General features: G+C 44.7%; 1 protein-coding gene across 1 annotated transcript in view; it reads right to left on the reverse strand.

Annotated features, from left to right (window-relative positions):
• Positions 1–12,707, reverse strand: part of ube3b (ubiquitin protein ligase E3B) — a 17,635-nt gene extending 4,928 nt beyond the window's left edge. The window contains exons 1-21 of the mRNA XM_062542819.1: positions 12,552–12,707; positions 11,819–11,964; positions 11,422–11,592; positions 11,097–11,214; positions 10,840–10,899; positions 10,565–10,669; positions 10,203–10,299; positions 10,030–10,115; positions 9,682–9,764; positions 9,472–9,577; positions 8,946–9,066; positions 8,272–8,449; positions 5,732–5,901; positions 5,102–5,269; positions 4,604–4,775; positions 4,279–4,397; positions 3,827–3,941; positions 2,492–2,591; positions 1,948–2,067; positions 1,209–1,385; positions 1–193 (exon numbers count right to left, since the gene is read on the reverse strand). The exon at positions 1–193 is cut by the window's left edge and continues 56 nt beyond it. Of these exons, the coding sequence (XP_062398803.1) occupies positions 1–193; positions 1,209–1,385; positions 1,948–2,067; positions 2,492–2,591; positions 3,827–3,941; positions 4,279–4,397; positions 4,604–4,775; positions 5,102–5,269; positions 5,732–5,901; positions 8,272–8,449; positions 8,946–9,066; positions 9,472–9,577; positions 9,682–9,764; positions 10,030–10,115; positions 10,203–10,299; positions 10,565–10,669; positions 10,840–10,899; positions 11,097–11,214; positions 11,422–11,582 (2,449 nt within the window). The 5' untranslated portion in view covers positions 11,583–11,592; positions 11,819–11,964; positions 12,552–12,707. The remainder of the gene's footprint in view (positions 194–1,208; positions 1,386–1,947; positions 2,068–2,491; positions 2,592–3,826; positions 3,942–4,278; positions 4,398–4,603; positions 4,776–5,101; positions 5,270–5,731; positions 5,902–8,271; positions 8,450–8,945; positions 9,067–9,471; positions 9,578–9,681; positions 9,765–10,029; positions 10,116–10,202; positions 10,300–10,564; positions 10,670–10,839; positions 10,900–11,096; positions 11,215–11,421; positions 11,593–11,818; positions 11,965–12,551) is intronic.
• Positions 12,708–20,867: the final 8,160 nt, after the last annotated feature.

Genomic DNA, 20,867 nt, shown 5'->3' on the forward strand with positions numbered 1-20,867 from the left:
TGGAGCTGTAGAAGGTGCTGTGGTGGTGCCCGAGCACCTGGCTGAGGAAGAAGGAGGCGAAGGGCACGTCCACCACGATGCCCTCGTACATGGCCTTGCCCAGCATCTTGCCCACGAACTCAAACAGCTGCAGGTGGTACTCGTGGATGTTGGACGTGGGCGACGGGTAGAGGCGCTCGTTCCCGCTGGTCGTCTAGACGGAGTAGACGGGCGGATGAGACGCGTCGCAGACGCACACGTAAATATGCACACGCATACACGCATGCATGCGCGCACGTGCACATACACACACACACACAAACGTTCACATACAGCATGCGTGTACACACGTACACTCACACACACAGAGGCAGGCGCGTACACACAAACACGCACCCGTGTGCACAGGCGTAGAAACACACACACAGACACGCACACAGGCGAGCACGCACGTACAAACACACGAACACAAACACGTCCACACAGACACACACAAACACGCACGCACACACGCGCATACGTGGACACAAACATAAAGAAAGCGAAACGAGACAGAAAAACGACAGGGCGTTTCGGGGCAGACCCCTGTGGTATGCACTGTCCATCTACCTCTGCTCTCTACCACAGCTTTTGGGAACTAATCAATGCGACTCCTGGGCTGAACACATTTGCTCTGGCTGACTAAGTCCAGCAGCACAGGGTAAAATGGAAAACATGGGTGCAGCAAAAACAGCCCCTAAAGGCTCATTTATAGTCCAGGCAACAAGTCTCACTCGACAAAAAATACTACACACTTCCTGTACCGATGACAAAAAATACTACAGACTTCCTGTACCGATGACAAAAAATACTACACACTTCCTGTACCGATTACAAAAAAATACTATACACTTCCTGCCCCGATGACAAAAAATATGGAACAGAACATCACATAGTCTCTATAACAACTTGTACATTTTTGTTACAATGTAACACTTCATTGTGAAACGAAAGACGCAATAAACGTCGTCTAGACTATTAATTGGCCTTAATACACGATCAGAATAAAGGAACGAGATGAGGAAGTGAAAGTGCAACGAGTTCAGGAACATTGATCCTTTAGGTGCATGTTCAATCATCTAGCGTCACCTGACAATTGATTTCTCATGACAAATTGTATGCTTGAGCGAGAGTGTAGGGATGGATGGACACTGCACACTGCTAGGTGAGGAGAACTTGTACGCGTTTACCTTGAACAGATTCAGTGCCGGGTTGAAGACCTTTTTGATGATCTCTTCTAAGAACTCCTTGAAGACACCGTCCTGGTCAATACCAGCCTCGTCCACCCCCAGGTCATTGACAAACTTCACGCGGATCACTCCTTTGATGGAGTTGACCGGCAATCGCCGAAGCTGGTCGTACCCGTCCTGGAGGAGGTGAAGAGACAAGCTTCAGATTAAGGATTAGACTCCTGGATATCTGGCTGAATAGTATACTATACAGTAAGGACCCCCACCATCACCACACAAGGACCCAGAAGGTGAGATTTAAGCTTTGGCTTAGCAGACAAAAATCTCACAACTGCTATTTTCACCACTATGTACATAATATCTCAGTAAGAATGGACAATGGGATGGAAGGGACAACATACTTGTACAATACAATATATTATATACTTCCGAGCAATTTATCTTTACTGCAGTATTACAGTTGCAATAATATGGATTCATTATCTCATCACTGCTGTAACTGTTGACTTTGGATATGTCTGTGCCCTTTGGATATGTCCGTACCACCCCCCATTTACATGTTTAAAAATCAATGCTAAAAAAAAAAAAAAAAAAAAAACTTTGATCACAAAGTATTTCAATAGAAATCACAGTACATTACTAAGTTGGTAGTTTGCTATTAAACATGTGAGTGCTGAGACAGCACTGGCGTGCAGTGCAGTGCAGTGGCCTGCAGGTGTGGAGGTGCTGCCCTCCGTACCTCCAGCATGCGTGAGCGTCGGATGGTGATGTGGGTGACGTGCGGGGAGGCCTGGCTCGTCTCCACCAATCCCAGCGTCTCCTTCTCTTTCGTCACGATGTTCCGGAACAGCAGCACCCGCTGAACACACGGCCACGAGGAAACCAGTTAAGCAAGTTACTTAATTTGTGCTGAAGGACATTTTTCCACTGCATTTGACACACACACACACACACACACACACATCCACACACACACACACACACACACACACACACACACACACACACACACACACACACACACAAGCAGTAGTGAGCTCACCAGCTGCCAGCATTAGTTAAATGTATCATTTACAGTTAAATGTGACCTCTACTGTCCCTGTAACATAAACATAATTCACATTCATGGATCAGCATGATCATCAAATGCTTTTGTTGTTATCTTTTTTAACACAGTCACATGAAAAAGTGTTGTGTCAAGAGACACGTTGGGCTGGTGCATGCTGTGAGAAGGAGAGGAGGTCAGTGGCGGTCAGTGACGTGAGAGTGGACGACGCTCGTACGTTTTTGTGCGGGATGACGTGCGGGATGTACTGCAGTAGCAGCTGGGCTCTCTTCTTGCCCTTCTCCAGCTCCTGGAACAGCAGGCTGGGCTTCAGGTCCCTGACACAGAGCAGAGGGGAGAGAGGAGAGAGCAGAGAGGAGAGAGGGGGGAGAGAGGAGAGAGGGGAGAGGAGAGAGGGGGGAGGAGAGAGGAGAGAGGAGAGAGGGGGGAGGAGAGAGGGGGGAGAGAGGAGAGAGGAGAGAGGGAGGAGAGAGGAGAGAGGGGGGAGAGAGGAGAGAGGAGAGAGGAGAGGGGAGAGAGGAGAGAGGAGAGAGGAGAGAGGAGAGAGCAGAGAGGAGAGAGGAGAGAGGGGGGAGGAGAGAGGAGAGAGGAGAGAGGAGAGAGGAGAGAGGAGAGAGGAGAGAGAGGAGAGAGCAGAGAGGAGAGAGGAGAGAGGAGAGAGCAGAGAGGAGAGAGGAGAGAGGAGAGAGGAGAGAGGAGAGAGGAGAGAGAGGAGAGAGCAGAGAGGAGAGAGGAGAGAGGGGGGAGGAGAGAGGAGAGAGGAGAGAGGAGAGAGGAGAGAGCAGAGAGGGGGGAGGAGAGAGGAGAGAGCAGAGAGGGGGGAGGAGAGAGGAGAGAGGGGGGAGGAGAGAGGAGAGAGGAGAGAGGAGAGAGGGGGGAGGAGAGAGGAAGAGGAGAGAGGGGGGAGGAGAGAGGAGAGAGGAGAGAGGGGGAGAGGAGGACAACTATGAGACCAGGAGATAAGCCTGCAGGGGAAAGGAAATTAATTCCTCGTCTGCACAAGTAGAGATTAAATGAGCGTGCCAGAACTGTCCACAAAATGAGCAGTACATATTTTTTAACAGTCACTTCATGGAGTGTGTGTATACAGTATATGTGTGTTTGTGTATATATATGTGTGTCTGTGTCTGTGTCTGTGTGTGTGTGTGTGTGTGTGTGTGTGTGTGTGTGTACTTATCTGTGTGTGTGTGTGTGTGTGTGTGTGTTTTTTCTCCCCAGGACACGGGGGACACCCTGGGCAGCGTGCTGCGGGGCTTCTTCACCATCCGCAAGAAGGAGCCGGGCGGCCGGCTGCCCACCTCGTCCACCTGCTTCAACCTGCTGAAGCTGCCCAACTACAGCAAGAAGAGCATCCTGCGCGACAAGCTGTGTGTGTGTGTGTGTGTGTGTGTGTGTGTGTGTGTGTGTGTGTGTGAGTGAGTGAGTGAGTGAGTGAGTGAGTGAGTGAGTGAGTGAGTGAGTGAGTGAGTGAGTGAGTGAGTGAGTGAGTGAGTATGCTTGTGTGTGTGTGTGTGTGTGTGTGTGTGTGTGTGTGTGTATGAATTGTCCTCACTTGCGGAGCCAGTGGTCATCTGGAGAGAATCTCCGTCTGCAGTCTCGCTCGTACAGGACCATTAGCCAGCCATGGACGCTATGGAACAGATCCAGCTTCTCACCTTTGGCATTCTCTACAGAGCAGAGAAGAGAAGACAAACACATACAGATCCCTTGAACAGTCGGAAACACAGGCCCACGCCATCACGCTTTCTGTTTTCTGAGTGATTTTTTTAGGTTTATTTTTTTATGCTGGACATACTGTATACAATTTTCTTTTACTTTTTATTCATTGCACTATTGGGCTGTTGTGACTATTAAATCCCACACATGGTAATACATTTACTTAAGTCTTATCTTATCTTATCTTATCTTGTCTTATCTTATCTTATCTTGTGTTGAGATAGTCATTAATGGGAATCAATATTGATTGTTGGAGTAAGGCTGATTGTTTGAGTGTGTGAAACTCACCAAGGAGGCCGTCCCAAATCATCTTGTAGACAAATGTATTGAGAAACGAGGAAATGGTAACAAGCTCCTCGATTTTGAACGATATTTGCTCCTCATAGACTTCAATGTCATCCAGAATCCTGTAATGCACATAGAAATGAAAATGTTTGCGTTGCACAACAGAGAAATTGGCATGCTCATGTTACCGACCATTCTTTTGCAGCAAACAGCAAACAACTGTAAATATGAATGAAAAAATAGGGTGCAGCTAGGTGTAGTTCTTCTAGGTGGTTTATTAGGCAGGTGTGTGTAGGTGTGTGTGTGTGTATGTGTGTGTGTGTCCTACGTGATGAGGTGGCGTGAGCAGTCGCAGAAGAGCATGAGCATGGCGAGCAGCTGCTTGGACTCCTCCGTGTCGTTGTTGAGGCACTCCAGGAAGAGCTTGAGGCCGCCCTGGGGCCCCAGCTCACAGATGAAGGCCCACAGCTTGGGCAGCAGGTCGTCCAGATACGTCAGGCCTGCACGCACACACACACACACACAAGGATACATGAGGTGTGTGTCTGATACAGTACAGTATGTGTTACATAGTTTATTTGTCAATATTTGTTTGTTTGTGACACATACAAGCCATGAATAAAATATGATGTAAGTTAAATTAATGCAAGTAGATTATGAATATAAAGTGAACCTTCATAATGATTAGAAATGATCAATGATCAAAGAACACAGTACTGTACATATCTGAACATTCGTATCATTTGTTTGCCCTAACGTGTGTGTGTGTTCGTCATATATCCTCACACAGACACAGACAGGTGCATGGCTATGCTGTGGGACTGACCGGTGAGGATCTGCAGGCGGATCTGGGTGAGGGTGGTCAGGGCGGTCTGGTACAGCACGCAGATGCTGCACACCTTCTGCACCTCCACCGAGTCCACGCGCTTCCCGCCCACCGGCTTCAGGATGTTCCGCACCGACGCCGACTTCTGGAACGCCCGCTTGAACAGGTCTGCAGGGCAGATGGACACAGAGAGAGCCAGCTAATGGTGCTGCTTCTGTACCGCAACAGACATGCGGAGGGGAGGGCTATCGCCCAGACGACAGCTCTTCCTGGTAAGGCGACAGCAATGCCAAGATAACAGCAGCACAAACTATAGTGCAAAGGAAACTGTCCAATGATCAATGTGATTATAATTGCATAAAGTAGCCATGGCAACGATTAGACAATAAGAAAGCAGGACTGGCATGAAGCAGAACACATGCTTTTCAGCTGCCATTCAATCTGGTGTCATTCTGTCTAACACACAGGTGTCGGTCTCATTGTATATTGCAGACCTTTTCTTGGACATATCTGACCTTTATTCTCCTGATATGGTGTAAAGAATGTATTACAGTGTGAATAATATGATAGAATATACATACATACAGAACATACATTTATAGCTTGTTCTCTTGTGCTCGTTGTACTCACTCTTGACTGGCAGGTTGTTCTGCGACATGCTTGGTTGGGGCGGGGGAGGAGGGGTGGGCTCCTGGGCCTCCAGCTTCTTGCTGAGCACGTCGCAGAAGAGCGTGCGGATGACGGGCACGCCCCACAGGTACTGCAGCTGCCGCGTCACCAGGGGCATGGACTCGTTCAGGCTGCGCGGGGTCAGAGGGCAGAGGCAGGAAGAGGACATCACTCAGCATCGAAGAGCCCCAATACCGTCATTTCCCGACTATTAGCCGCGGCTTATACATTGATTTTACAAAATGTCTTCAGCTATGCGGTTAATACATGGGAGCAGCTAATATGACATTAATATGGTTTAGTTTCGTTTACCTTGCATAAAGTACTGTCCTGCGGCTCATGCACAATGCGGCTAATAGTGGCCTACTTTCACCATAATCATTTGCAGTGTCTCCATTCAGAGAGATGGTCGATCAATATCCGTGGTTCTCAAGGAGCTACCCAGACACTTGTGGCCAGAGAAATATACATCCCCTGCATGTAGTGCTTATGCATCACATCCGGCCCCCGAGCGGATGTACTGTACATGGACTTGGATTTGACGTATAACTGACGGGTGAAGTTCCTTACTCTGACTGACTGGACACCTGTCAGATCTGACTGGTGTGATGTTAGCGAATCACAGGCCCTCTCTGTCCCCTGAGGCAGCCAGAGATTCGATTCGCTAACTTCACACTGATTGAAGTCACACAGAGTAGTCACACTTTTCGTCTATTGTCAATGCACTGGGTTCTCATGTAGCACTACGGGGGTACCCAATCTGTGTAAAACCTGTAAAATGGGTCGTGCTCCGACCCGCTATAACGACATTACATAGTGCAATACCAGATTTTTCCGGATGCACATCGACAATGTCAGACACTCCATTTTCCAAGTCAGTGTGGCATCAAAATGAATTTGAAAGACCCACATTGTGTTGCTTTAGAGCAGGGCTATTCAATTAGTTTGTAATAGGGGCCAGTTCATGAAAAGTATCACAACTGCGGGGCCAGAGAAATACCGCTTGAAATATGAGTAATTACGTACAAATGTAGATACAATAAACTACAACAGCACCAATATGGGTGTTCAAATGTTGCATTTTGTAAATGCATAATATCAGAGCCTGTCCCTTATTAGACATTCTCTGATAATATCGTTTTTTGGTGGTTATTTGTGTTTTGGGAATATTTCTGCCACAGGCCCAGACTACCACAGTGGTAGGCCAACATTGGGAAGGTGACACTGGATCTATATTGCTAATATGTTGCATTTTGTAAAAGCATAATTATTTTGTGGTTATTTTGTTGTATTTGTGTTTTGGGAATATTTCTGCCACAGGCCCAGACTACCACAGTGGTAGGCATTGGGAAGGTGACACTGGATCTGCATTGCTATGACTAATATGAAATCTGTGATAACATTAACAGCAATGGAATCTGAGCTTTGCGCAGTAACTGCTAGGTCCATACAATTTCCAATGGGCACAAACAGGTTTCAAACAGTGTTTAAATGAATTAAATGTGCGTAATCGGTCGCATATGTAACTCATCTCAACATACATTTAACGTTCCCACCATTTAAATTGGATGAACGTGTTCACAAATCAATGTTACTTACAGTGGACTTGACATCAAGGCGATGGATGTGTATTAGTTTCACATTGAAACTATTTGCGTGGTGCAACCCGTTAAAATGTTAGTGGCTTATAATACTCCAACGTAGTGGCAATTTACGTTGAAACTAAGCTAAGATGGAACTTATGTTCAACTCGGTCAAAACGTTACGTGCAGTTGGCTGAGGTGCAGTGGCTTCAGAGCGAGTGATAGCATGTAACAGAAATGATGCCACCAAAGTTAAACTTTTAAACCGACTCCTATTTGCTCCAATAGCTACATTACGAGTGGCGAATGTTTTCGCGAGGATCTGCTTGGACTGGAGAGGCACACTACCGGTGAGATTTCATGCACCAAAAATGTTTCATGCTTTGAGGAAAACAGCTTGGATTTGGCGCACGTCAACATGTTGGTGACGCTGCGTAAAAACGAAGCAAGGCACCTCTTTGTATAATATCCAGTAACAAAGTAGCCTACAACAGCAACGCACCACACAGAATATTATTTATAGGCGCTACTCGCAGTGTAGCCTATCACTGCACCTCCATTATCGCGTTTTCCACCAGCTATTTACGTCTCTACCGATCATAAGGATTTGCTCATATATAACATCAGCCAACACTTCAAGGGCCACTACAAAGTATCTCGGGGGCCGGATCCGGCCCGCGGGCCGCTAATTGAAGAGCCCTGCTTTAGAGCATGCTTCACTGGCCAATGACCTCTTTCTGGGAGAAACAGGCAATCGCCATGTCCTTTTCAGGTCATGCTATCGGCAAACAAATTGTTTAACAAGACTGACTGACAAAGTCTTCCTGCGCTGACATTGTTTTTGCTACCCTTATGTAAGAACCATAATGGCCGGGTAATAATGAGAGTCTCTCTAGAACTAGAATGTTCAGAACTGACCCGTAATCCACAGTCTGGGAGAACCATCCCAGTACGGGGTGCCAGTGCGTGAGGTTGGACTTCTTCTGAGACACGTATCTCTGGCAGTACGACAGCATGTCCGTCAGGTCCTTCACAAAGTGGTTGGCCTCCTCCTCCAGTACTTTCTCGTTCAGGTAACCCAGGTGAATGAGGTTACCTGGAAGAACATCAACAATGTGCTTAGAATCCAACACAGAAGAAGGACACTTCTAAACACACCTGGATGCAATTGTAACAAGTTTTACAAAGAACAAGGGCTTTAAACAATGCAAGTGAAACAACCTGCTTCTGCAAATTGGTGGAACATGAGCCCTGTAACTTTCTAGCTTTCTGAAGCGGATATCTGACATCTGAGGCAAACATCAGCAGAAATAACCAAGCCCAGCCCTGTATTAGTCCCGCCAGCAATTATGAGTTACTCCCTGTTGTGGGTGAATACTGCAAATGTGATGAACTAAGGACAACCTTTATTTATTCTCAGAAGTTCATTGAGGTTAGTCCCCATTTTCAGTGATGTCGAGATTACAATAACAATGAAATAACAAAAGAAATAGTAGACAACAGATTTAGTGAATGTAGGCCTAGAAATACACAAAAACAAGACTGTGTGTGTGTGAGGGGGGGGGGCACAAACACTCAATCACACACCCTACCTAGTAAGCACAGTGTGTGACTTCCCTCCAGGCAGACACAGATGTCAAGGCACTGTTCCTCTCGACTCAGGAACAAGATGAACTTCCTCAGGAGGTCGTGAGCCTGGATGGTGGCCATGCACTAATGAGAGAACACAGGATAGTCACCAGGCACTCGTGGAAAATAAATGCTCACGTTTCATTAGGTCAGTCATCCTTTGTCCAGAGCAAAATATGACTAACTTCGATCTGTGTGTGTGTGTGTGTGTGTGTGTGTGTGTGTGTGTGTGTGTGTGTGTGTGTGTGTGTGCGTGTGTGTGTGTGTGTGTGTGAAGAGTTAGATTTCACAGATATTGAATTGCGTACAGACCACCCAACTCTGCTCAATCATTCACCCTGAATAACAGAAATTAACAGAGATTCTACACTCGGTTTAACGACTGTTGCCCAACTACCCACTGATTCTATTTTCTATTTGCCCCTGGTCATGAGCCCCAAGGGCAGTTGTGTGTAGTTCAGAGAGGCGTCGGTGATGAAAGTACAGTACCTCGGGGGTTAGTGTGTTGAGGTGAGAAATGACTGCTGGAACAGACATGATGTGGATGAGGAAGGACCTCAGCAGGTTATCGGAGAAGTGTGCAGCGATCACAGGTCTGAAATAAGAAAAAAGATACATTGCATCCACCTGGCCTCATGTATACCTGGCTATATATCATATGGCAGCACAGACTGAATATTGAGGTCTGAGGTCTATTACCTGAGGGAGAGTGTGAAGATGGCTGTTAACATGCTCTTGGTCAGAGAGGGCCTGGATCTTGCCAATCCATTTGTGAGCAAAATCTATGGGAAATTCAAAATATCATGTCACATCAGCATTTTCACTTATTTTGAAAACCAATGCATCCAAAGTACTGCTGAATGTAACTGGCCATGGCAATGTTTATTTTTAACACACAACCATTAAGATGTACACTTAAACATTGTAAAATATGTGCACTACCAAGTGCATTACCAGATATGCACTATTATGTCTCCTAAATCATGACAGAACATAGTGAAATAAAAATGTATAAGGGACTGATATGAATATCAACCAGATGTGTACCTGCAACACGGAGTAAAATCCCTTCTGGTTGAGATGGCCCATGATGTTCTCACACATTCTGTTCAGGGCTGGTTTCAACGGTTCTCCTTGAGAGGGTGACAAAGAAAAAGTTCAATACCAGTCTCTCACCGTGGAAACCATGAAGCGTGACGGCCATTACTGCTTGCACTCACCTTTGCCTTTCACGATCTTCCAGGTAGCAGTGTCAGTGAACGTGATGAGCATAGTGAGGTGTAGTGTCACCAGCTTACTGTCCTGCATTATGTCAGGCTGTGTGTAGCCCAAGAGAGAGAGACCGAAAGAGAAAGGGATGGAGAAGGGAGAAAGCAAGAGATAAATGGGGAGAGATAGAGGAGAAGACAATGTTTATTTAAGGACATTCAGTCTTTTTTTTAAAAAAAACGGCTGATTAAATTTGGAGTTTGGCCTAGTTTTAAAATATAACTGCTCTGCCAGCATGAAAATGATCACTGATGTGTACACACAGCAGCAAGATGGTAAAGTGTGATGGACCGAATAAGACTGACTGACCCACCTTTAGTTTTTTGAGGAACTCACAGCACATCCACAGGACATCTTTAACCTGCTTGAGCCAGGCGATGGTGAGGTCTTTGGACAGGGCCAAGGACACGTACCACACCTATGCACATTCACAACAAACAAGATGCATCAGCAGAAGCTTCAGAATATGATGCGATACGATACGATATGATAATACGATGCAACATGATACAAATCAATACAACTTTATTTGTCAGTTTGTGCTGAATACAAAGGGTGGAGTGATCAGGGATTTTTTTATCCACTTACTTTAGATTCATTCTCAACTTCCATGCTGCTGAGAATGGCGCGGCAAAGCTTCTCAAAGCGCTGTATGAGGTAGATTTGAAAAAACAGAAAGATAACACTAATTAAGTTTACTTCATTAATAAACCTATCCCCTGCAGTAATATCTGTACACACTGAAATTAATAGAATTTATTTATTATATTTGTATTATTATTGTTGCAGGTACATATTTATGCATTTTTTTTAATTATTATTTGTTAATTAATTTCCAAGTTTACCAATTTGTCATCCTTGCCACAGATGAACAATAACTTCCGTGCAATCTTAAATATGGATAATGCATTTCTCTTCATCGTGCCCGCCTCGCTGGCGGCGAAATACTCATCAACTTCTTTTCTGCAAGGAAATCAGAGAAGACACATGATAAACAGGCAGTACAGAGTCTGTTCAGGCCTGGGCCTCTTTAACATGACCAAATCGAATAAGAAGACCACAAATCAATACAAAGCTCTTGGTTTACAGTTATTCTGCTTAGCCTCTTTCTCTGATATTATCGGAAGGCTTTGCCATGCAGCAGGTTCACTCGTGTAGTGATTGACAGACCTGATGTCTTTCTGCAATGCACAGCGACAAAGGAACCTCCTGACCAGCGCCTGCATGATAGTGGCAGCTCTATCCTTCTCCTTGTGGCCTTTCCTCTCCTCCCTCAGCTGCCGGGCTTTGTCCAAGAACTGGGTCTTGGAGGTCTGGGTTGCAGTGAACATGTTTCTGACCCTGGCCAATGACAAGAGTTCAAAGGTCAGATTCAGGGTGATATGATCCATTATGTCAACAATATCAACATATAAGAAATAAACAAACAGGAGTGATTTTGTTGTCAAAAAAGGCGACTTCTCAACACATGAAATAGTAGTAGCAGCAGTATTATGAAGTAGTAGTAACTCCGCCTGACTTCTCGAACCCATTGCAAAACAGCTGGCAAAGCAGACTTGGCACTTACTTGTAGGACTATTGGGTACTTCGGCTCTATGTTCACACTTCACAGGATCCCTTTTCTAGTGCATTGCTGTTCCTTCATGAATTCAAGCACCTCCTCATCTATTTTCAATACAATAGTCCAATAACATCTGGATCAGTATGTCAACTCTGCAAAGAAGACATGTTGTCTAAGAACACTTTGGAATGACATTGCATGAAATTACACCACAAATAGGCTACATCGCATGATGCCAGTTAAATATTACTTCAGAGCACGACTTTTCGTATGTCGAATCATCAGTTTATAATTACTATCTGGCAATAACTAACTTTGGCTAAACCATCAGGAAAGAGCTGCTAACAATTAGCAACACCACAACTTAATTACCCAACATCTCTGTCCTTGTGAAGCTGAATGACACACAAATAGTATTTCCAAGCATTTTCGATAGCTGTCTGCGAGCAAATATTGTCAAGCCTCACAAAATAGTGTTAGCAGGCTAACTTCACGTTAGCTTAGCATTCTTGTCAATGTTTTTGTGTTGATCTAGCTGTCGACCAAGCGATTTAGCCGGATAGCCGCCTTGCAAGGATATCTTTAGTTTGTCCGTTACAGGGTTTATTTAATATTACAGTTACTGACAGTCCGAAGTAAATACAATTCAATGAAATGTAAAGCCATATGACTAACATCGCGAGCACTGAGCGAAGCAGAAAGTGGTTATAAAATGTAAACAACAAAGACAGCTTCTTACTGCGACTGCAGCCATTAATCTCCCATTGTCACTTGAAAACTCTTCCGGAGGAAACATTTCACTATTTTCGAGTTGCAAGTTGCACTGATTTGTTTTTGTTAAACGAAACATGAGATTCAACGTCGTATTTTATTGTAGAATAACAATACGCCGAGGTGTCACAACCAGACATTCTAAAGCCTTTTCAGTAGTTGTGGGGGACCGAATAGCAGACACACTTCTGCAGCCCGGAAAGAGATGCAACTGAGTGGTAATGCTGTTACATGTTCCACCGGTAGAGGGCCACTCGTGCAGAATTGGCATGGGTCCAGCTTTTCATCAGATAGATACCTTATTGATTCCCATGGGGAAATGTAAGGTCCCAGTAGTTTAAGACACCACACACAACATACACTACAACGTAAACAGGATGATAAAATAACAAATTCACATTACTAAAAAGAACAGTGAACTATACTAAAGATACTAAAATAAGGATCCACATGAATGTACTAGGGATGTATTTGCAGGAGGCGCTTGCAGTGAAGGTGTAGGGACTGACCCTGTGATTCAGTATGAGGTGTGTGCAGGGTTAAAGCCCTCATCTTGCAGTCTCTTGTAACACTATGTACTTCTATATCTTGGCTTATCATTTCCTTCAAGAGTTATTTAGTGGTCATTTATTTCTGACAAAAGTTACAGGTAATCTGACCTCCTCAATCAGTCGACAATCAGTTGTGAAAGACTGGAATACAGTGTTTAAAATCAAGAACTGATCTGATAAGCAAATACGTTTTGAGATGAACTTGACAGTTAGCCTGAGGTGGCTCAAGTTGAAGCATTGACTTCACACTCATGGGAGACCAGTAGCCCTTTACCTGGTCACTGACCTTGGCCGGGTTTCCCAAAAAAGTTAAGAAGCTCTTAAGTCCCAAGAACTTCTTAGGAGCGTTCTTAGAACATTCTTACAACGCTCCTAAGAAGTTCTTAGCACTTAGGAGCTTCTTAACAATTTTGGGAAACCCGGCCCTTGACTTTTCAGACTGGTTAAGGACTTTAAAAAAAAAGTACATATAATAAACTGTTCTATACTGCATTGTCTTAGCAACAGCAACAGCGACAGCAAGCATGTTTCACACTTAATTGCCTTCAATAAGAGAGAAGGGCAAATTAATTCATGAACTTTATTTTTTATTTATTATGATTGTTTTCTTCATTTGCACTGTACATCTTGGAATCATTGAAAAGATGGAGCAAAAGGCAAAACAGCTGTTCACATACTGATTAGCCACATTCTTTTTGTCATCTTTTATAAATAGATATCTGTAGTGATTACATTTAAATAATGTGAAATTGGCACGGTCATACCAAATACCGTAGTAATCTTAAACAATATTCTGACTGTGGGGTAATAAACATCACACACATTTTTATATTCCTTTTTTACTAATCCCATTTGGATTATGCTTCTCAATGTAATGTATAAAATGTATGTAACCGTTCAAAACAATTACAATTAAAGCTGCGAGCAGCAATGTGGGGGCCAAGCTTTGGAAATTTGGAAAGACAAACTCCCCTCCGCCCCTCCCCCTGTGACCACCATAGAGGAGTATTTGTGTGCTTTTGTCTGGGATTGAGAGAGAGAGAGAGAGATGAAAGCGTTACTGAAAAATGAGCTGACTTTCTGTGATTATAGCGCCCCCCTAGTGGTCAAAAGACATGACATGGGAGAGTGGCCGTGTGCAAATGGGACCCCCCCCCCTACGACCACCATAGAGGAGGGTGTGTGTGCTTGTGTCTGGGTTAGAGAGCGAGAGAGATGAAAGCATCAATGAAAAATTAGCTGACTTCCTGTGATTATAGCGCCCCCCTAGTGGTCAAAAGACATGAAATGGGAGAGTGGGCGTGTGCAAATGGAACCCCCCCACACGACCACCATAGAGGAGAGTGTGTGTGCTTGTGTCTGGGTTTGAGAGAGAGAGAGATGAAAGCATTAATGAAAAATGAGCTGACTTCCTGTGATTATAGCGCCCCCCTAGTGGTCAAATGACATGACATGGGAGAGTGGGCGTGTGCAGATGGAACACCCCCCCCCCCCCCACGACCACCATAGAGGAGGGTGTGTGTGCTTGTGTCTGGGTTTGAGACAGAGAGAGAGTAGATGTGAAGAAAATAGCCAAAATTAATTTCAATTTTTTTTGTGTGTGTGTGTGTCCTTGGGATGTGTTCCTAAGTCCACTTACCAAGTTTGGTTTCGATAGGTGAAAGTGTTGTTTATTATAGCGCCCCTAGTGTTTAAACGTCACCAAATTTAGTGTAGGTCCTCAGGATGTGCTCACAAGTCCACATACCAAGTTTGGTGTTGATACGAGAAAGTTTTGCTAATTATAGCGCCCCTAGTGTTCAAACGTCACCAAATTTAGTGTAGGTCCTCAGGATGTGCCCACAAGTCCACGTACCAAGTTTGGTGTTGATCCGAGAAAGTTTTGCTAATTATAGCGCCCCTAGTGGTCAGAGTACGCCAAATGTATTGTGCGTCCTCAGGGTGGGGTCCCAAGTCCATATACCAAGTTTTGTTTTGATACTTGAAACCGTTGCTGAGATATGAGCCTACTTCCTGTTACTATAGCGCCCCCACAGTTGTCAAAGGGCACCAAAGTTATTGAGGCCTCTCTTAATTGGGTTCTGAGCCCATGTTCTAAGTTTGGTCTTGGTACATGAAAGCCTTGCTGAGATATAGGTTCACTTCCTGTGTGGCGGCTTTGCCGCCAATTTGGATTGGCTGTTAGAGGCGAGCACTTCCGTCAATTGTTCCACAAAGCAAGGCAATAAGAAAGCATGGTCTGAAGATGATGTGTGCAAATTTTGGTGAGAATCGGATGAAATTTGAGACCTGTGAAACTTTTTGGAAGTTTTGACCTTGGTCTGTTGGTGGCGCCACAGCAATCATGGAAAAGTCTTGTTAATTGGTGGGTGGGGCCTTGACTTTTGCCTTAATACACTGAGCAAGTTTCAGCTTGATAGGTTCAAGCATAGCAGAGATATTTGCATTAATGTTGTTGCTTGGCTCCCAATAAACTCTTTGGGAGGAATTTACCCACAATGCTCAGTTCCAAATCGTCAAAAACACCCACCGTCACAGAGAAAACTGTGGCGAGAGTGGGCTATATATAGAGAATGAACCAGCAGGATGTTTAACAGTGAGTAAGTCCCTCTATCCCTTTCGAGGCTGTGGCATTGCTAAGATTCACATGGCCTCCGGCTGAGGCACAGCAGCGGAAAATCCCAGGTGTCTTACCAACCGGTAGGTGGACAGACGTAGTGGTCATCCAGGAAGTCCATGGGAAAATGTGGGAAAGTTATCCCCCCCCCCCCATGACCACCATAGAGGAAGGTGTGTGTGCTTGTGTCTGGGTTTGAGAGCGTGAGATGAAAGCATTAATGACAAATGAGCTAACTTTCGATGAAAGCATTAATGAAAAATGAGCTGCGTTACTGTGAATATAATGCCCCCCTAGTGGTCAAAACACATGAAATGGAACAGTGGGCGTGTGCAAATGGAACCCCCGCCCCCCACAACCACCATAGAGGAGAGTGTGTGTGCTTTTGTCTGGGTTTGGGACAGAGAAAGAGTGGATGTTAAGAAAATAGCCCAAATTAATTTCTATTTTTTTTTTTTTGTGTGTGTGTGTGTCCTTGGGATGTGTTCCCAAGTCTTGATTCGGAAAGCCTTGCTGAGATGTAGGTTCACTTCCTGTGTGGCGGCTTCGCCGCCAAATTGGATTGGCTGTTAGAGGCGAGCACTTCTGTCAATTGTTCCAAAAAGCAATGCAATAAGAAGGCATGGTCTGAAGATGGTGTGTGCAAATTTTGGTGAGAATCGGATGAAATCTCTGACCTGTGAAACTTTTTGAAAGTTTTGACCTTGGTCTATTGGTGGCGCTACAGCGTTTGTGGAAAAGTCTTGTTAATTGGTGGCTGGGGCTATACCTATTGCGTTAATGTACTGAGCAAGTTTCAGCTTGATAGGTCTAAGCATTTTAGAGTTATTTGCCTTAATGTTGTTGAAAAATTGATGAATTTTGACCTGTTGGTGGCGCTGGAGTTTTGGGCTCTGGGGTCTGAAAATTGAGGTATGTGGTCATTGGCTTAGGGAGAATAAGTGTACCAAAAAATCCCAACTTTTTACTGTATGGTTCTTTGGTTACATAGAGTATAGGTTCACATGCTGTTTTTTGGTGCGTCGCCAACTTTGATTGGCTGTGACAGGCAAACGCTTATGAATATTTATTAACAAAGTGATAAGTCTTGAGTGGCCTTGTCTGAAGGTCATGTGTGACAAGTTTGGTAAGAAATGGACAAAATTTGAGACCTGGGTAACTTTTAGAAAAATTCAGCCTGACCTGTTGGTGGCGCTGGAGTTTTGGGGTTTGTTGTCTGTAAATTTAATAGATTCGGGCAAATTTGAAGTTGAATGAGTGTGCCAAATTTCAGAACTCTGGAGTGTATGGTTGGCTGGGAAATGGGCAATGTGTAATAATAATAATAATTAAAGCTGCGAGCAGCAATGTGGGGGCCAAGCTTTGGAAATTTGGAAAGACAACCCCCACTCCCCTCTCCCCCTGTGACCACCATAGAGGAGTATTTGTGTGCTTTTGTCTGGGCTTGAGAGAGAGAGAGAGAGAGAGATGAAAGCGTTACTGAAAAATGAGCTGACTTCCTGTGATTATAGCGCCCCCTTAGTGGTCAAAAGACATGACATGGGAGAGTGGGTGTGTGCAAATGGAACCCCCCCCCCCACGACCACCATAGAGGAGGGTGTGCGTGCTTATGTCTGGGTTTGAGAGAGAGAGAGATGAAAGCATTAATGAAGAATGAGCTGACTTCCTGTGATTATAGCGCCCCCCTAGTGGTCAAAAGACATGACATGGGAGAGTGGGTGTGTGCGAATGGGAACCCCCCCCCCCCACGACCACCATAGAGGAGGGTGTGTGTGCTTGTGTCTGGGTTTGAGAGAGAGAGATGAAAGCATTACTGAAAAATGAGCTGACCTCCTGTGATTATAGCACCCCCCCAGTGGTCGAAAGACATGACATGGGAGAGTGGGCGTGTGCAGATGGAACACCCCCCCCCCCCCCCCCCCACGACCACCATAGAGGAGGGTGTGTGTGCTTGTGTCTGGGTTTGAGACAGAAAGAGAGTAGATGTGAAGAAAATAGCCAAAATTAATTTCAATTTTTTTTGTGTGTGTGTGTCCTTGGGATGTGTTCCTAAGTCCACTTACCAAGTTTGGTTTCGATAGGTGAAAGTGTTGTTTATTATAGCGCCCCTAGTGTTCAAACGTCACCAAATTTAGTGTAGGTCCTCAGGATGTGCTCACAAGTCCACATACCAAGTTTGGTGTTGATACGAGAAAGTTTTGCTAATTATAGCGCCCCTAGTGTTCAAACGTCACCAAATTTAGTGTAGGTCCTCAGGATGTGCCCACAAGTCCACGTACCAAGTTTGGTGTTGATCCGAGAAAGTTTTGCTAATTATAGCGCCCCTAGTGGTCAGAGTACGCCAAATGTATTGTGCGTCCTCAGGGTGGGGTCCCAAGTCCATATACCAAGTTTGGTTTTGATACTTGAAACCGTTGCTGAGATATGAGCCTACTTCCTGTTACTATAGCGCCCCCACAGTTGTCAAAGGGCACCAAAGTTATTGAGGCCTCTCTTAATTGGGTTCTGAGCCCATGTTCTAAGTTTGGTCTTGGTACATGAAAGCCTTGCTGAGATATAGGTTCACTTCCTGTGTGGCGGCTTCGCGGCCAATTTGGATTGGCTGTTAGAGGCGAGCACTTCCGTCAATTGTTCCACAAAGCAAGGCAATAAGAAAGCATGGTCTGAAGATGATGTGTGCAAATTTTGGTGAGAATCGGATGAAATTTGAGACCTGTGAAACTTTTTGGAAGTTTTGACCTTGATCTGTTGGTGGCGCTACAGCAATCATGGAAAAGTCTTGTTAATTGGTGGGTGGGGCCTTGACTTTTGCCTTAATACACTGAGCAAGTTTCAGCTTGATAGGTTCAAGCATAGCAGAGATATTTGCATTAATGTTGTTGCTTGGCTCCCAATAAACTCTTTGGGAGGGATTTACCCACAATGCTCAGCTCCCACCGTCGCAGAGAAAACTGTGGCGAGAGTGGGCTATATATAGAGAATGAACCAGCAGGATGTTTAACAGTGAGTAAGTCCCTCTATCCCTTTCGAGGCTGTGGCATTGCTAAGATTCACATGGCCTCCGGCTGAGGCACAGCAGCTTAAAATCCCAGGTGTCTTACCACCCGGTAGGTGGACAGACGTAGTGGTCATCCAGGAAGTCCATGGGAAAATGTGGGAAACCTATCCCCCCCCCCCCATGACCACCATAGAGGAACGTGTGTGTGCTTGTGTCTGGGTTTGAGAGCGTGACATGAAAGCATTAATGACAAATGAGCTAACTTCCGATGAAAGCATTAATGAAAAATGAGCTGAGTTACTGTGAATATAATGCCCCCCTAGTGGTCAAAACACATGAAATGGAAGAGTGGGCGTGTGCAAATGGAACCCCCGCCCCCCACAACCACCATAGAGGAGAGTGTGTGTGCTTTTGTCTGGGTTTGGGACAGAGAGAGAGTGGATGTTAAGAAAATAGCCCAAATTAATTTCTAATTTTTTTTTTTGTGTGTGTGTGTGTCCTTGGGATGTGTTCCCAAGTCTTGATACGTGAAAGCCTTGCTGAGATGTAGGTTCACTTCCTGTGTGGCGGCTTCGCCGCCAATTTGGATTGGCTGTTACAGGCGAGCACTTCTGTCAATTGTTCCATAAAGCAATGCAATTATAAGTCATGGTCTGAAGATGGTCTGTGCAAATTTTGGTGAGAATCGGATGAAATCTCCGACCTGTGAAACTTTTTGAAAGTTTTGACCTTGGTCTATTGGTGGCGCTACAGCGTTTGTTGAAAAGTCTTGTTAATTGGTGGGTGGGGCTATAACTTTTGCGTTAATACACTGAGCAAGTTTCAGCTTGATAGGTCTAAGCATTTTAGAGTTATTTGCATTAATGTTGTTGAGAAATTGATGAATTTTGACCTGTTGGTGGCGCTAGAGGTTTGAGGTTAAGAGTCTGTAAATTGGGGAAAGTGGTCATTGGCCATAGAAGAATATGTGTGTTGAATTTCAAAACGTTTAACTGTATGGTTCTATGGCTTCCATAGAGATTTAAGTTTAATGTCTGTGTGGCGGCCTCGCCACCGATTTTGATTGGCTGTTAAGGGCAAATAATTTTGTCAATTCTTCCAAAAAGCAATTCAATAAGAAGGCATGGTCTGAAGATAGTGTGTGCAAATTTTGGTGAGAATCGGATGAAATTTGTGACCTGTGAAACTTTTTGAAAGTTCTGATCTTGGTCTGTTGGTGGCGCTACAGCGTTAATGGAAAAGTCTTGTTAATTGGTGGGTGGGGCCATACCTTTTGCCTTAATACACTGAGCAAGTTTCAGCTTGATAGGTGTAAGCATTTTAGAGTTATTTGCATTAATGTTGTTGAAAAATTGATGAATTTTGACCTGTTGGTGGCGCTGGAGTTTTGGGCTCTGGGGTCTGAAAATTGAGGTATGTGGTCATTGGCTTAGGGAGAATAAGTGTACCAAATTTCCCAACTTTTTACTGTATGGTTCTTTGGTTACATAGAGATATAGGTTCATATGCTGTTTTTTGCTGCGTTTTAAACTTCGATTGGCTGTGACAGGCAAACGCTTTTGAATATTTATTAACAAAGTGATAAGTCTTGAGTGGCCTTGTCTGAAGGTCACGTGTGACAAGTTTGGTAAGAAATGGACAAAATTTGAGACCTGGGTAACTTTTAGAAAAATTCAGCCTGACCTGTTGGTGGCGCTGGAGTTTTGGGGTTTGTTGTCTGTAAATTTAATAGATTCGGGCAAATTTGAAGTTGAATGAGTGTGCCAAATTTCAGAACTCTGGAGTGTATGGTTGGCTGGGAAATGGGCAATGTGTAATAATAATAATAATAATAATTAAAGCTGCGAGCAGCAATGTGGGGGCCAAGCTTTGGAAATTTGGAAAGACAACCCCCCCTCCGCCCCTCCCCCTGTGACCACCATAGAGGAGTATTTGTGTGCTTTTGTCTGGGCTTGAGAGAGAGAGAGAGAGATGAAAGCGTTACTGAAAAATGAGCTGACTTTCTGTGATTATAGCGCCCCCATAGTGGTCAAAAGACATGACATGGGAGAGTGGGCATGTGCAAATGGAACCCCCCCCCCCACGACCACCATAGAGGAGGGTGTGTGTGCTTGTGTC

Source organism: Sardina pilchardus, chromosome 8 (genome assembly GCF_963854185.1).
Source record: "Sardina pilchardus chromosome 8, fSarPil1.1, whole genome shotgun sequence".
Classification (NCBI taxonomy): Eukaryota; Metazoa; Chordata; class Actinopteri; order Clupeiformes; family Clupeidae; genus Sardina; species Sardina pilchardus.